General features: G+C 45.4%; 1 protein-coding gene across 5 annotated transcripts in view; it reads right to left on the reverse strand.

The window, feature by feature from the left end:
- FMNL3 (formin like 3) overlaps positions 1 to 13883 on the reverse strand; it is a 59103-nt gene extending 45220 nt beyond the window's left edge. The window contains exon 1 of one of the 5 annotated variants that reach the window (XM_041735767.1): positions 13458 to 13883. In XM_041735767.1, the coding sequence (XP_041591701.1) occupies positions 13458 to 13583 (126 nt within the window). In that variant the 5' untranslated portion in view covers positions 13584 to 13883. The remainder of the gene's footprint in view (positions 1 to 13457) is intronic. The other 4 variants (XM_041735765.1, XM_041735766.1, XM_041735764.1 and 1 more) reach the window with 4 other exon arrangements.
- Between the last annotated feature and the right edge of the window lie 2171 nt (positions 13884 to 16054).

The raw sequence follows: 16054 nt of genomic DNA on the forward strand, positions 1-16054 counted from the left end.
AGAAAGGAAGGAAAATGAAATGAAAGCAGAAAACCGCTCATAAACTTCCAAGGCTGTTTCTGGCATTCATTTAGAGGGAGCCTTTGTTATTGCTCTCTCCTAACTACTTGTTCTTTGCCTCCCAAGGACATACCATAATTTGCGATTAATTATTTATTTGCTTAATATCTGTCTTTCCAGGGGTGCCTGGATACCTCAGTCAGTTAAGCCTCTGCCTTTGGCTCAGGTCATGATTCCTGGATCCTGGGATAGAGTCCCACTTTGGGCTCCCTGCTCATCAGGGAGTCTGCTTCTCCCTCTCCTCCTGACCTGGTTTGTATCCTCTCTCACTATAAATAAAATCTCTCACTCTCTCAAATAAATAAAATCTAAAAAAAAAAAAAAATCTGTCTTTCCCTGTAAACTCCACCAAGGTAGAGGCGATATTTGTCTTTTCACCACTGTATACCCAGTGGTATTGCTGGCACACAGTAAGTAAAACAAAACAAAATAAAACAAAACCCTCCAAAACCTGAAAACCAAAACACTTGAATAGCCCATGTCCTAGTGGGATAAGTCTGACTGAATCCAAAGCCCAAATCTTCCTACCACACCTCTTAGCAAAGGACGCCTTGTCCTGGAGCCTCCCATATATTCTGCTATAATCTACACACCCTCCTCCAAAGCAGCAACCAAGGGAAAGGAGGCTGACCCCGGGAAGAGAAGGAAGCCCTAGCTCACAACAGGGGCTTGGAGTCAGACTGCTTGGATTCAAATCCTAACTTCACCACTTACTGTGTGATCCTAGTGAGCTACTTAACCTTCCTGGACCTCAGTTTCCTCATCTATAAAATGCAGATAATAAAACTACTTCATAAAGTTGTGATGATTAAATGAAGTCATGTGAAGAACTTTGCATGGTGCCTGGCATACCATTAGCCCTGGAAATGTTAGCTATGAAAATGATTAGCTATCTGTATTCCCGGGAGATAAGAATCTAAAGAATGTGGCTTCCGTGGGGGTCAGGGCTGCTAAATGGTCTTGACTTTGAAAAACTTAGCAGCAGTGAAGTCCAGAGCTCACATTTATTCTCTTTGCTGACTTCACCTGCTACAGCTCTGCTAAGGCTGGAGGTGCAGCTTTCACTGGCCTAGAAATAAAAAAGGCTAAAAATACACAATGAGGCTGTGTCTGGGGGACCAAGATCATGCCTACATTAAAGAATTTAAAATACAACCTCAGAGCAAAAGAGCATCTCCTAAGATTCTTTCTACTCTAAAAACTAGTGCCAGCTCAGCACAGGGCAGGGAATGGGCTGTGGCCAGTTGCTGACCCCACTGGTGTCCCTTCTCCCTCTTGCTCACTTCTTTTGGCTCAGTGCAGGGAATAATAAAGAGGAACTTTCTTCTTTGCAATAAAAGTTGAGTGCTGGGATGCCTGGGTGTCTCAGTGGTTGAGTGTCTGCCTTTGGCTCAGGTCATAATCCCAGGGTTCCTAGGATAGAGTCTTGCATCAGGCTCCCTGCAAGGATCCTGCTTCTCCCTTCTCCCTCTGCCTGGGTCTCTGCCCCTCTCTCTGTGTCTCTCATGGATAAATAAATAAAATCTTAAAAAAAAAAAAAGTTGAGTCCTTCTCCCCTGTTTTTTTTTTTTTTATTGCCTCCTCTTCCCTCAGAAGAAAAATAAATACATGAGTAAATTTTTTTTTCAATCAACTCAAAAGCTTACAGAATAAAAAATGAGTCACTCATCAGCCCCAACTCTATCCATTGCCTTCCAAGGGTCATCACACAATTAAGTCTGCTGTTGATTCTTTCAGACCTTTTTTCTATATATTTACATATAAACATGTGGCTTATAAAGCATTATACACAGTCTCCTTTTAACTGCTTTTTAGATTATTTTATTTACACACATACACATCTTGGAGATTCCCATCAGCCACCGCCATTTATTGAGTGCCTACCCAGTGCCAGTTATTTGGCTGTACAGTGATAAGCATACATAAAGTCTCCACCCTCCTGGAGCCAACAGTCTCAGGGGACAGATAATAAATAAGTAATCAACAAATAATTTGAAAATGAAAATAATACAAAAGAAATAAATAGCATGTTAAGATAGAAAATAAAAAGTGAGGGAGGCCTCTCTGAAAGGTGGCATTTTTTTTAAAGGTTTTATTTATTTATTCATGAGAGACACAGAGAGAGACAGAGGCAGAGACACAGGCAGAGTGAGCAGGCTCCATGCAGGGAGGCTGATGCGGGACTTGATCCTGGATCCCAGGATCATGCCCTGAGCCGAAGGCGATGCTCAACCACTGAGCCACCCAGGTGTTCCACATTTTTTTTAAACTGAGACCTGAAGTATAAGCTGGATCAAAACGCTTGAAGATTCAGGGAAAAGGCATTCCAGAAGAGGAAGCAACTTGTGCAAAGGCCCTGAGACAGAGGGGCTTGTACTGAAATAAAAGAAGGCTAACATGGAGTGTGGTGAACAGGAGGGTGAGTGAGGTTGAAGAGATCAGCAGGACCAAATAATGCACAATCTTAAGGGCCAAGGCCAAGAGTTTCCTTTTTTCCTAGGTACAAAAGGAAGCCATTAAAGGTTTTAGGCAGGGGAAAGATGCTATGTAATTTATATTTTAAATTTGGCAGCTTTGTGGAAAATGAACAGGGGGATGGAGAAAGGGGCAGTAGAGGAGGCCAGTTGGTTGGATATAATAGAAGCAAGAGCTGATATTGCTTGGACTGAAACCATGGTAGTAGAGAGAAAATGGATAGATCTGAGATATATTTTTGGAGATGGAATCAGGTATGGGAGAGACAGAAGAAAAAAATTAAGGATAACTCCCAACATTGGCCTTGAGTAACTAGGTGAATGGAAGGGAAATAGATTTGGACACAAAACAGACCATCAGGTTGTCCCTAGTTTTTTACAGTTAAACAGTGCAGCCCTGAGGATCCTTTTTTTTTTTTTTTTTTTTCCTGAGGATCCTTTATATGCACCTTCCTGCACATGTGTAAATAGTTCTGTAGGACAGTTTCCTAGAAGATGGCCTGGTCAGAGGGTGTGCCCATTTGAAATGGATAGACACTCTAAAATGCCTTCAAATATGCCTGTACCAAATTACCCCACCATTAATTATGTATTAATGTACCATTAAGACACCCATAGACATTATCAATCTCTCAAATTTCACCTAGATGATTAGTAAAAAAAAGTGTATTTTTAAAAAAGATTTTATTTATTTATTTGACAGAGACTGCAAGCACAAGTAGGCAGAGCAGCAGGCAGAAGGAGAGGGAGAAGCAGACTCCCTGCTGAGCAGAGAGACGGATGAAGGGCTGGATCCCACGACCCTGGAATCATGACCTGAGCCGCAGGCAGATGCCCAGCCTCCCCAAAAGCATATATTTTAAATATTCATTTCTTTGACTTCTAGTAAGATTAAGAACCTTTTTCCTTAACTTTTAATTACATAATTAACGCACAAGTACACATTCCCCTTATAAAAAATGTAAACATTTTATAAAGCTAAATTAAATTCAATTTGACTTTCCTGTTCCTCCCAATACGGTCCCTTCCCTCCCTCCATCCCAGAGGTAACCACCGTATACTTCCAGAAATTTTTCTGTGCATTTAAAAATCTATACATACGATCAAGGATTAAGCGTTTTTTAGAAGTTGTATTCCAGCAGTCCTTTTAACATGAACAACAACAACAAAAAAAACTGAAAATTTTTGCTTAAGGCTCCTCTAAGTAAGTGACATTTAAGTGGAGACCTTCTGCAGGTTAGTTAACCGCTCTGAGCCCTGGTCTTATCACCTGCAAAGGAGAAGTGACACAAATGCCTCACAGAGTTGTTGACAAGTTAACGGATGTGACACATGTAACAGCATGCGGCATATACCCAACAAATGTTGTCTTTCCTTAACCTATACAAGTTAAATTGAGGCATTTGGTGGAGACCAGAAACTGAGCCATTCCTATAAGGATGAGGTAGGAGACTCTACCCAGAAAAAAAGTTTTTTTCATAATAAGACCCCTAAAACCTCTTTCCTTCAAAAATTTTAGTATGAAATGTTCTGAGATGTAAAAAAAAATTCTTAAAATTATTATTAGTTTCTTTTTCCCCCTGTAAGGTAGAAAGCAAGAGGATTTAAGCATAAAAGTAACTCCTAGAGACTGGCTATTCCCAGTTCCCTCTCAGGCACACCCTGGGAAGCTGACTGCCTGAATATTCCCAGAACTTGGGCCTGCAGGAGGCAGTTGCTACATTAGGCAGGTAGGACCGCCAAACACAGGATATGACCTAAACTTTGGATCTCACTGCAAGGATGCCACTGGTTCCCCTGGCTCGTCAAAGTACATCCTGTCATCCCTAAACTAGATGTTCCTGGAGGCTGAGAGTGTAAGGACAGACCCTATCACAAAGTGTCCTTAATCAAAAATAAATCAAAATGTCCAGGGGCAAGAATATCTCCCCTAAATGAGAGTCAGCCAAGTTTCAACAAGCTCTCTTGTTTGGAACCACCACCAAGAGACATCATTTTATCTGAACTGATAGCCAGGGCTTCTTCTCCTTACAAAATATCAAGAGTACTTGTATCAAGGGACTTCTGTGGCTCCACCTTCTCCCTCAGCTCTACCTTCCCATTCCTCTAGGCTCAAAGCCAGAAATTCTTTAGCAGATCCAAGAATAAGCTTTAAAGCCCCAGATACTGTGTGTGTGTGTGTGTGTGTGTGTGTGTGTACACACATATGCGTTAGGGTGGGGAGAATTAGGGGTCACAGGTCTAATCAGATTTTCAAAAGGGTTGGTTACCCACAAGATTCAGAAGCATTGTTCAAAGATCTCTCAAACATATTCCCAACCTCAAAGAATTTTTACCTTGGCTTGAGGAGCTAACCAGGGGTAGGTAAAGATCAGCAGTGGAGTATGCATACCCCAAACTGCTCCTTGATAAATTTATGGTAGGGCCCAAAGTACAGAGGGGATCAGGGAATCGGGCCTTAAACCTAAAGACAGAAGTCATAAAAGAGATCCATTTCTTGCCTGAGGACATAACAGGAAGTGGGGAAAATCAAGAAAGTACCAAAAAACTATGGTTCTGCTTTCACTTTTACTGCCCCCCGAAGCTTAATCCCCAACTGGGACACGGGACAAGGGAGGTATAGATTAGTAGAAGATGATTCTCAGCAGGGGTGCTGTCAGCATGTGGACAGGAGCATTCTTTACTGTGTGGGGCTGCCCAAACGCTGTAGGATAGTTAATATCCCTGGCCCTGCAGCACTAAGTGCCACCCAGTCAGTATGATAACCAAAACATCCTCACTTATTTCCAACAACTCCCTCCTGGGATCATACCACCCCCACACAACAACCACTTTTATTTATGGGAACAGAGATTGGTGTAGTGGGTAATGTATATGCCACAAACATTTATTTGTAGAACCTTTGAGGGTTACAAAGTATTTTTACTATGTTTTCTACTTTAAACAGCCTCAAAATCCTGTAGATAGGTATATCATCATCAGCCATTTCATAAAGAATGAAGTTTGCTCAGAAAGAAACATTTTTTAAAGATTTTATTTTAGGGGTGCCTGGGTGGCTCAGTTGGTTAAGCATCTGGCTTCAGCTCAGGTCATGATCCTAGGGTTCTGGGATCTAGCTTACATCAGACTCCCTGCTAGGTGAGGAGTCTGCTTCTCCTTCTCCCTCTGCCCATCCCTACTGCTTATGCTCTCTCTCTCTCTCTCTCTCTCTCTCTCTCTCTGTTCTCTCTCACAAATATATAAAGTTTTTATTTTTAAAAAGTTTATTTATTTAAGAGATAGAGAATGTGGGTGCATGAGTGTGAGGAGGAGCAGAGGGAGAGGGAGAGAAAAACTCAAGCAGACTGTACTGAGTGCAGAGCCCAACATGGGGCTCCAGCCCAAGACCCTGAGATCATGAGCTGAACCAAAATCACGAGTCATATGTTTAATCGACTGAGCCACCCAGGTGTCCCTGTAGGTAGGTAGTTCTTAAAATAAACATCTCCTAAAGTAGGGAAAACCAGGCTCATCCCCAGCTCTTCTTAAAGAGGCACTGGGCAACTGCAGAAGGGGTATGACATAGTCTAGACCTGAGTAGATGAGCAAGTAGGGAAGGAAGAGAATACATACCAGCTCTGTTAATTTGTTTAGGGACCCAGAGGCAAGATGACCAGCCCCAACTCCAGCCCCCCTGGCAATAACACTGGCTTAGGGTGGGAAGGTGGTAAAAGAGATGGGGAGGGGACAGGAGGAAGAGATGAGGACAAGAACTGAACCACCACATTGTAAACAGCCTAAACCCTTCTTCTCCTGGCAAAATTCATCACGTAAATAATTCTGCTAGCCCCTTGGTTCTGAATATTATTTACAACACCATTCAAGGACCTCAAAGTACTTTATAAACTAAGAAGAATGTGCAAATTCGTAAAGCGGGCGGGGGGGTATACTGCTTCCAAAACACCCTCTCCAGGTCCTCTCTTACCAAAACACACAAACTCCCAGCCCGTGACTTTGCTGTGAGGGGATGAAGGACAGAAAAGGCGAGAGAATCTGGACAGAGGGGGCTCTGAAAGATGAAAAGAGAAGCAGAGAGCAGGCTGGGAGGCAAAGGCCAGCAGGGTATCTCAAGGACAGGGAGGCGGCTTGACAGTTCGACGTCTTCCTTGGGTGATTCATTTTCCCATGTGGAAGGAAAACAACACGCAAAGATGCGGCTTTGCTGAGGGAGGCAAAAGAGAGACTGGAACTGGGAACTCAGGAATTCTAGCTGCTTAGTTCATCTCTGTTCCAGAATACACTTTTCTTTATGGATGACGATCTTAAAACCCGTCAGTCCCCAACTGGTGCTGATCAAAGAGGGAGTCCTGAAGCACCCAGCGAGGAGCAGGAGGTGGGGGTGCTGTGTGGAGACAGCACCCTCTCTTATCTTCAAAGTAAAAGGTCCTTCCTCTTCTCTGAAGTGCATTTCCGAACTGGAATGAACCCCCGGCCTTTCCCTGGCACTGCTTCAGCTCGGCTCAGACTTGGAAGAAATGTTTCCCCAGGATTGAGGCGACCAGCCTGGTCGACCAGTCAACACTCTGACTTCAGGCAGCCAGCGCTGCCGTCCCCTGAGCCCACGGTAGTCAGTTCTGGGGCGGAACTCTGGTCTTGACCACAGAACCAGGCCCTGGCTCCAACCAGCCTTCCCAGGCAACCTCAGGGGCACGGGAGGATCTGTGGTCTCATTTCCTCTCCACCTTGGCTTCTTTTTTCACTTCATTGAAGATTAGCTATTTCCACCACGACTAGTTCCTGTTCTCAGCAGCTGTCGTGGTTGTTTCCCCACAGACAGAGCTCTGAAACACTGGTGTGGCTGCCACCTGGACCGTCCCAGCTGCAGACTTGTCCCAGACCCAAGAAGTCCTGAGCTAAAGGGTTTCTTCATCCCAGATAAAATAGCAGGGAGAAGAAATTAAGGGACAGGAAGCAATTCCAAGAACTCCACAGTAGATACACCAGTGTATCCATTTTAAACATTATTTTAATCTCATAATATGCTCTTTCATATGTGAAAATTTTTATAATAATATGCTCTTTCATATGTGAAAATTTTTATAATAAAAATGTGGAAATGTACACATTTATCACATAGAAATATGTATCTGTAATAAATACCCAACAGAGAGCAAAGATCACAAAAGATGGCCAAAACATTTATGATGAAATGTTGAAAGAAATACAAAGTAAAACACTATTTCTCATTAATGAAATTGGCAAAGGTTTTTTAAAAATGTTAAACCATCCAGTAATGTTTAGCTTACAAAGAATGGGAGAGATACATACTGTCAGTGAAAAAGCCAACTAGTATAACTTTTTTAGAAACATATTTCTCAAAAGACTTTAAAAAAGCATATCCCCCCCCAAAAAAAAACATATCCCCTTTGACCCAATAATTATACTTCTAGCAATTTATCCTACATAAATAATCAGAGGTGCATACAAATAGTTATGCACAGGATATTCTTCACAGTTGTTATTTATAGTGGCAAAAAGGAGAAAAAAGATAAGGCATTAATAAAGTACTATACTATGAAATACTACCTAACTATGAAATCGTGATACTGAGGAATGTTTAAACAAAGGAGAAAATGCTTAAGAAAGTAAAATAAAGGGGATCCCTGGGTGGCTCAGCGGTTTAGCACCTGCCTTTGGCCCAGGGCGTAATCCTGGAGTCCTGGGATCAAGTCCCACATTGAGCTCCCTGCATGGAGCCTGCTTCTCCCTCTGCCTGTGTCTCCTGCCTCTCTCTCTCTCTATCATAAATAAATAAATAAATAAATAAATAAATAAATAAATAAATAAATAAAATCTAGTTCATTAAAAAAAAAGATAGTAAAATAAAAATCAGCTTACAATACAATTTGCACAGTATGATCCTAACGGTTAAAATAGGTATAAGTACATCAAAAAGTTAATAGTAGACAGTGAGATTACAGGTGATTTTAATTCTCTTCTTTATATGTTTCTAGATAGTTTATACTTGTTGCATTTTTAATTTCTAAATTTGCTTAATAAACATGTCATTATTATTGTCATAATCAGGAGAAAAGAAGCTATTCTCAATCCTTCCCCCTTCCTTTGAAGATATGCGCATGAACTACTTCTTTTTTAAAAACTATTTGGAAATATGTATCGAGGACCTTAAAAACTTTACATCCTAAAAAAAAAAAAAAACAAAACTTTACATCCTACAACCTAGCAGGTTCAATTTTGGGTTTCTATCCTAAGGAAAACTCTAAATATTGAAAAAGTTTTATACATCAAGATGTTCATCATAGCATTGTTTATGATGGCAAGCAGAAGCAAACAACCTAAATATCCAACAATAGAACAGTTAAGCACACAATGGTACATTCACTTGAGGAACCACTGTACAGGCATTTAAAAATGTTTACAATGACAGGCTTGGGAAAACTAGTGAAATAACAAAGCCAAAAAAAAAAAAAAAAAAAGAAAGAAAGAAAGAAAAAACACAAACAAACCCCAAACTGGATTAAAAAGTATATTCCAATATTACAACATTATACAAAACCTTATGCAGAGAAAAAAATATGAACAGTTTTAAAAACACATTGGCTCCATTTGGTAAAGGAACTAGAGAAAATATGGATGTTTTTCTTCAATATAAATCTTTAGTCTTTTCCTCTTTCTAAATTGCTCAGACTTTTCTTAGGGAATGAGTATTACTTTAAGAGGAAAAAGAAAAAAGCTAAAACTCCTTTTAAGCAATGAAAACATTCCCAAATGACAAGAAGCCCACTCCATCAGCCCTGTCCCCTGAACTCCCCACACACCTCCCCCAGTCTAAGGCAGGGTCACATGGAAAGGTCAAGAGAATAAGGCTCCTCTCTTGTGGCCTAAGGTCTTCTCCATGGGGTCTCTGAGCAAAGGGGTTCCCCTGACCAGCTGCTGTCAAGGGTCCTCTCCCTCCCCCATGTCCTATTCCAGCCTGAACTAATTCACCACAATCCCCAGGGCTGGGAAAAAATTTCCATCATGGCCATTTGGAACTTGATATTTAATCCAAGTTTTTCCCATCCCCTTTCTGTGTCACAAGAGGCCCTCAAAGCCTCTTAGACAGCTAGCACCCAGACCAGCTTAGCTCCCATGTCAACGCTACACTTAGAGCAAAACCCCAAGCCATCAGTCATCACCAGGGAAATGTGAGAGGAGGAGAGGAGGACCCATGGCAGGGACAGGCTCTGTCATACAACCCCACCCTTTTGCCCTGACAGCCTTCTCCTGAGGGATGTCCAGGGCTTTTTCTGGCGTCAGAACGTTTAGCCTCCATTTCAAGTCCATAATAAGTCAGCAAAGAGAAAAGTGAGGGTGCAAACACAGCATGGGCAGACAGCTATCCTTTCAAAGTACTTAGAGATCCCTGCCTCTCCTCTCTTAGCAAAGGCCAGTACTGGCTTCTGAGAAACTGAGGTTGGGTAGTAATCTAGTTGGGACCAAAACACAGACTGGGGCTTTATCAGAACAGAGATGGGTTCTCATTCTGGTATTAATAGAGAAGCTCCAATAATTGCACCATCCCTAAACTTCTCAGCTCAACAGCATAGGAATTGCTGCTCAGACAGGGGGGTAAAGAAGGATCCCAGAGAAGGGGGGTAAGGAAGCAGAACACAGCTTCACAATCTTTTTCATATCAGGGCACAGCTAGAAAATGATACTATTTGTATAGCACACCGAATAAATGATGGAACTGATCCCAGTCAGAGGTGACCAATCAGGGACCTCAGCTGCCCCCAGGTATGAGGGGATCAGTATCCAAGCACAACAGTAGGGAAGTCTTAGATTAGGGCACTGGGCCAGATTAGAACTCTTGGGATCAATGTCCTAAACAAATCATCTCATGGCCTTAGACCTTCAGCTCTACAACCTCGGCTGACAGGCTATGTGTCAGATCATGTGTCTGTTCCAGAAAACTGGGAACCTGTGGTCTTGACTCACAATGATATAACTTCCCCAGCCAGTGTGCTTTTGGGGGGGTGGGGTTGTTCCAAAGATACACTGGAACTGGGGGAATCCCTCCATCTCACAGAAGGCAAATCCTGAGACTAGCTATACAGAATAGGGTAATTGGTCTCATCATATTTCTAAACTTAAAATCCTTTTGGGGAATACAAGTGATCTCAGATCTGAGTCACTGCTGAGAGCTACAAATTTAAAAGCTACCATTTACTGAGCATATAGTAGTTGCCAGACTCTGCTATCTAAGTACCTGACTTCCAGTTTCATTATATCCACACAGCAACTTCATGTGGCAAATACTATTATTATCCTCATTTATAAGAAGAAACTGGGACTCGAAGAGATTAAGCAACTTGCTTAAGGCCAAACACTTTTCTAACTAGAGACTGTGGAGAGGCCAGTATTTGAGGCCACTTTACCTTGAAAATCCATATGCTTAACCAAGACACCAGTATGTCACCTCAACAAATACCCAAATAACTTTTTCATAAACCAAATCAATCATAATGATGCTGACAATATGGGAAAGAAAAGAGTAAGAAAGGATCAGCTTGTCTGACTCACACAATCAAGAAAAAAAGCTAATCTATACTGAGTACCTCCTGGGTACCAAGGGCCTTATATACATGGCTCATCTAATTCTCATAAACCTATCAGGACAAAAATTATTACCCTATCTTCTAGATAAAGAAATATATAAAATTCATAGATGAGGCTTAGAGAGGTTAAGACAGTTACTAAAACAGCCTTGGCTTTTTCTACCACACTACACTTCTCCTGAATACAGGAAATACACCTGAGCTTACTCCAGGGTCAAACATCCAATGGCCAGTGCTATTTCCAAATAGTAGGACAGTAAAAGAAGGATAGTGAAAAGGGCATGTTACAGAAGCAGAGGAAAGAGCCCCCAGAGAAGAACTCAGATCCCTAAGAAAGTATGATTTCTCTGTGTTGGAAAAGTGAGGTAAAATCCCCTCCTCCCATAAGACAGCTAACTAGCCCTGGCCTGCCCTGTTCCAACCCCCGATCAGCAGCAGCTCAGACACACAGAAACAAGACCAAAACAAAAGCCAAGAGGAACCAAATCAAAACTTTATACAGAAAATATAACTTGCAAGTGGGTGGTCCCTCTGGCTTGACCTGTGCTCTCTGGGTGCTCTGCTTAGTAATCAGGACACCATGTGCATGTTGCGGCTATTAAGCCATCAATTTGCCAACTAACTAAACAAACTTGTCAACCAAGCTCCAATGAGGACACGATCAACTCTGGTTCTGAGCTCACACAACCAACAGCCTGGCAGCCCTTACCTAAGGCAGCCCCTGACCCAGTCCACCTGAAACCATCGCTTTCTCTCCAATTTCTGTAACTACCTCCCGCCAACTCACGGTGGTGGTGGGGAGGAGGGGGGATTTCACACCCCCACTGGAGTGCATATTCCCTCCCACTCTTTTCCCCAACAGTTGAGCTCTTGTTCTCAAGGGCACCAAATCCCAATCTCTCCTTCTCAGCCTCTGAGTTGGCCACAGTACATTAGTAATCACTGACTCACCCATCCCCTTGAGGAGGCTGGGGGAAATGCAGAGGGCCACAGGATGTGTGGCCCAGATCCCTTTGGCCCTCTGCAGAGTTGGTGGGCAGAGAGGTTCCCGTAACACGGCTTCCCCCTGGAATACCTCTGAGCTGGCTTGTGGTGCCAGTGGGCTAATGTCAGGCTCTCCACCATCGGAGAGGCCGGGATCTCTAGACAGTCCCACTGTTGCCAATAGATCTAATCTCCCTATTCCAAGGCAGATGAAATCCAATAAGGCTGCTAAGTCCACAACTATTCCCTCCGCATGGGCAAAGGCAAAATCGGCCCTCTGGGCCGTACCAAGAATAACAGCAGCATTAACACTGCTCCTTTAGAGAGTTCTCGGAGGAACTAGGAACTATTTCCCCAAGTTTCTTAAAGGTTTACCTCTGCTAGCAAATGTCCCATCACCTAGTTCACTTTCTTTCTCCAAAACCTCGTTTTGTTTTTTTGTTTGTTTGTTTGTTTTGTTTTTTACCTCCAACACATTTTCTGGCTTCATCCCAGGGATACCAGGTCAAATCCTCCCTATCCACAGAGCCAGTGACACCAACGTCCAATTCCCACATCAAAGGAGAATCCCAAAGTCGGCTTAAAATTCGTCTATACAGGTCTTTGGGAAACCCACAGAAAGACTAAAAAGAAGCACAGGCAAGGAACACAAACCAGCCACTAGCGCTTAACATAAAGAGGGAGGGGAAAAAAAAAAAGGACGCGGGATGGTTTGTGTATTGTTTCAATTGGAAAAATACACTGGTGAAATGGTTTATCCACATGTTCAGCCTTTTGGGCAAATCCACTAAGAACTCTGCAGGATGCCTGCAGGCCATTCTGAAAATAAGTAGAATGGCATCACCCTCTATTCCACCCCCTTCGACAGCTCCCAGCCCCCTCTCCTCCATTCCCCACCTCCCCAAACATCTGGTCTGGGCTGGAAGTGGGACCCACTCCCCGGGAAGCCTCCATGTTAACACGAGAGGCGGTCTCCCCAGCCAGAGGACCCTGACTTGGGCTGAGGGGCGGGCCGGCCCCAAGTTTCTGGATTCCACCCCGCCCCCCACCCCGCACCAGCAGGAGGCTCAGAAATGGGGCTTCTAGGGACCCGGACCCGGGAAGGCTGTCGGGGCGGTGGGGAGAGGTGTGAGGGCTGCAGAAGAGGGAGGGAGAGGGAAGACGTGCGGATCCCGGCGAGGTCCCGGGCCGAGGTCGGGAGGCCAGCGGCTGCTCCGAGGTTGCAAGGGGGCACGGAGCGCGCATCGGCAGCGCCCCCGGCCCCGAAGGGGTGGGCCGGCCGGGGGCACCCGGGCCTCGGGGACGGCAGGAGGGGGAAGGGACCGGGCTCGGCTCTCACCAGCACCAGGGCGAACCTCTCCTCCAGCTCACAGGGCTCGGGCATCGGCATCTTGCCGGGCGGCGGCAGCAGCGACACGGAAGGAGGCTCGCCCGGGCCCCCCTCGGCGCTCTCCAGGTTGCCCATCTCGGCGGGGCCCCCTCGGGGGCCTCAGCCCCCCACCTCCACGCCCGGGGGCCTCGGGCTCGGCCGCTCCGACCCGGCTCCTCCCTCGGCGGCGGCTCCCGGGCCCCCGCTCCTCGGCCCCGTGCGGGGCGCCGGGCTCCTCGGGGTCCCGCGGGCGGCGGCGCGCGGCGAGGGCGGAGGCAGCGCAGCGGACAGCGGCAGCCAAGCGACAGAGCCGGCGGCCGCCGCTCCCGCGTTGCCCCTCCCCGCCCCCTCGCGCTCTTTCCCGTCCCTCCCCCCCCCACTTCGCTTCCTCCCACCCACTCCCGGCCGCGGCTCCGGCTCCCCCCGCCCCCCGCGAGCGCCGACTGCAGCCCGCGCCGCGCGCCCCATTCATGCAGGGCCCGCCTCCCGCCCACAGGCCGCCCCGCCCCCGCGCCCGATTGACGGCCGCGCCTGCCAATCACAGCGCCTCCCGCCCCCCGCGCCTCGCGCCTGGCGCCTAGCGCGCCCTGGCGGCCCCCATGCGAATCGAATCGCCGCGGCGTGGACGCGCGGGAGGTGGACCCGGCCCTCTCCCGCCCGCCGGGAGCTCGTGAGGCACACAACTACGGAAAATACAGCGCACGGTGTAGATGCAACCAGGATAGGGGGCTCCCTGGGTGGCGCAGCGGATTGGCGCCGCCTTCCGCCCAGGGCGTGACCCTGGAGACCCGGGGTCGAGGCCCGCGTCGGGCTCCCTGCAGGGAGCCTGCTTCCACCTCTGCTTCCACCTCTGCCTGTGTGTCTGCCTCTCTCTCTCTGTCTCTCATGAATAAATAAATGCAATCTTTAAAAAAGAAACAACTAGGATGCTCAGGAGAGGGAGAGAGACCACAACTGTTGAGCCTTATCATAAGGGACTCATTCGCACTGAGGAGAGAGGAAGACCTTAATCCTCAGAGACAGGTGAAAAGGCATTTAGGGCGCACCTGGCTGGCTCAGTGGTTGAGCGTCTGCCTTTAGCTCAGGTGGTGATCCTCTGGGCTTGGGAGTCCTCACATCGGGCTCCCCGCAGGGAGCCTGTTTCTCCCTCTGTCTGTGTCTCTGCCTCAATTTGTGTGTCTCTCATAAATAAAAATAAAAAACGAAGCATTTAGGAAGACAGAATCTTACCAAAGTTCAGAGATTGATCTGGCTGGATGTGAAAACACAGGTGCCCAAGAAGGATGCTACTCTGGGCTAGGTCTGCAGGTGGGTCATCACTGATGATGTGATGAACATTTACTGTTTCTTTCTGCCAGTCTAGCTTCCATCCCTTTTCTTCCAGTAGTAGCACACACACACCCACACACACCCACACACACACACGCTTTCTCTTAGAGTACCACCCATCCATCCCCTGTTCTTAGTCCAAATGGAGCTGAACTTCACCCCCTCTCCAGGGGGCCCTATGACCTAGACGCTACCCTCAGAGACTGTTTTAGGGATCAACACTTGACCCAAACCCACAATATAAAATTCGTTTCCCAGGCTTTCACTGTAACAGGAAAGACACTCTCTTTCCATTAGGGCTGTTGGATTGTGAGAATGTAAATCTGGAGCTGCTGGTAGCCATCATGCCATCACCTGTCACACCTCAAGCATGCTGGGGAAAGCAAAGCTAAGAGATAGGGACATGCTGAAAACCTGAATCTACCCAAGCCTGAATTGTCACCTTGACTCTTTCTTTACTTATTCAACAATTTTGTTTTTGTTTTTGTTTTGTTTTGTTTTGTTTTACTGAAAAGCTTATTATATGTCAGATACCGTTTGAGGCTTTGAAGATACAGCTGTAAACCAAAAAGGCATATATCTTGCCCTTTCGGAACTTACATTTACAACTAAACAAGTAAAATGTACAGATGTTAGTGATCAGTGTTAATAAAAATAAAACTGAAAAGGGATAGAGGTGGAAGAGGTTAAAATTTTAAATAAGGGAAGCCTCAGTGGCTCAGCAGTTTAGTGCCTGCCATTGGCCCAGGGCGTGATCCTGGAGTCCCGGGAACAAGTCCCACATCAGGCTCCCTGCACGGAGCCTGCTCCTCCCTCTGCCTGCGTCTGTGCCTCTCTCTCTCTCTCTGTTTGTGTGTGTGTGTCTCATGAATAAATAAATAAAATATTTTAAAATTTATTTATTTTTATTATTTTATTTATTTATTTTTATTTATTTTTAAAGATTTTATTTATCCATTCATGAGAGACACAGAGAGAGAGAGAGGCAGAGACCCAGGTAGAGGGAGAAGCAGGCTCCGTGCAGGGAGCCTGATGTGGGACTTGATCCCTGGTCTCCAGGATCAGGCCCTGGGCTGAAGGCGGTGCCAAGCCACTGAGCCACCTGGGCTGCCCAAAAAAAAAAAAAAAAAAAAAAAAAAAATTAAATAAGATGGTAGAGAAGGCCTCAGTAATAAGATAACATTTGGATTTGGATAAAGATCTAAAGAAAGAGAGTAATCCATGTGGATATCAGAGGG

The sequence above is a fragment of the Vulpes lagopus genome, chromosome 21 (assembly GCF_018345385.1).
Source record: "Vulpes lagopus strain Blue_001 chromosome 21, ASM1834538v1, whole genome shotgun sequence".
NCBI lineage: Eukaryota > Metazoa > Chordata > Mammalia > Carnivora > Canidae > Vulpes > Vulpes lagopus.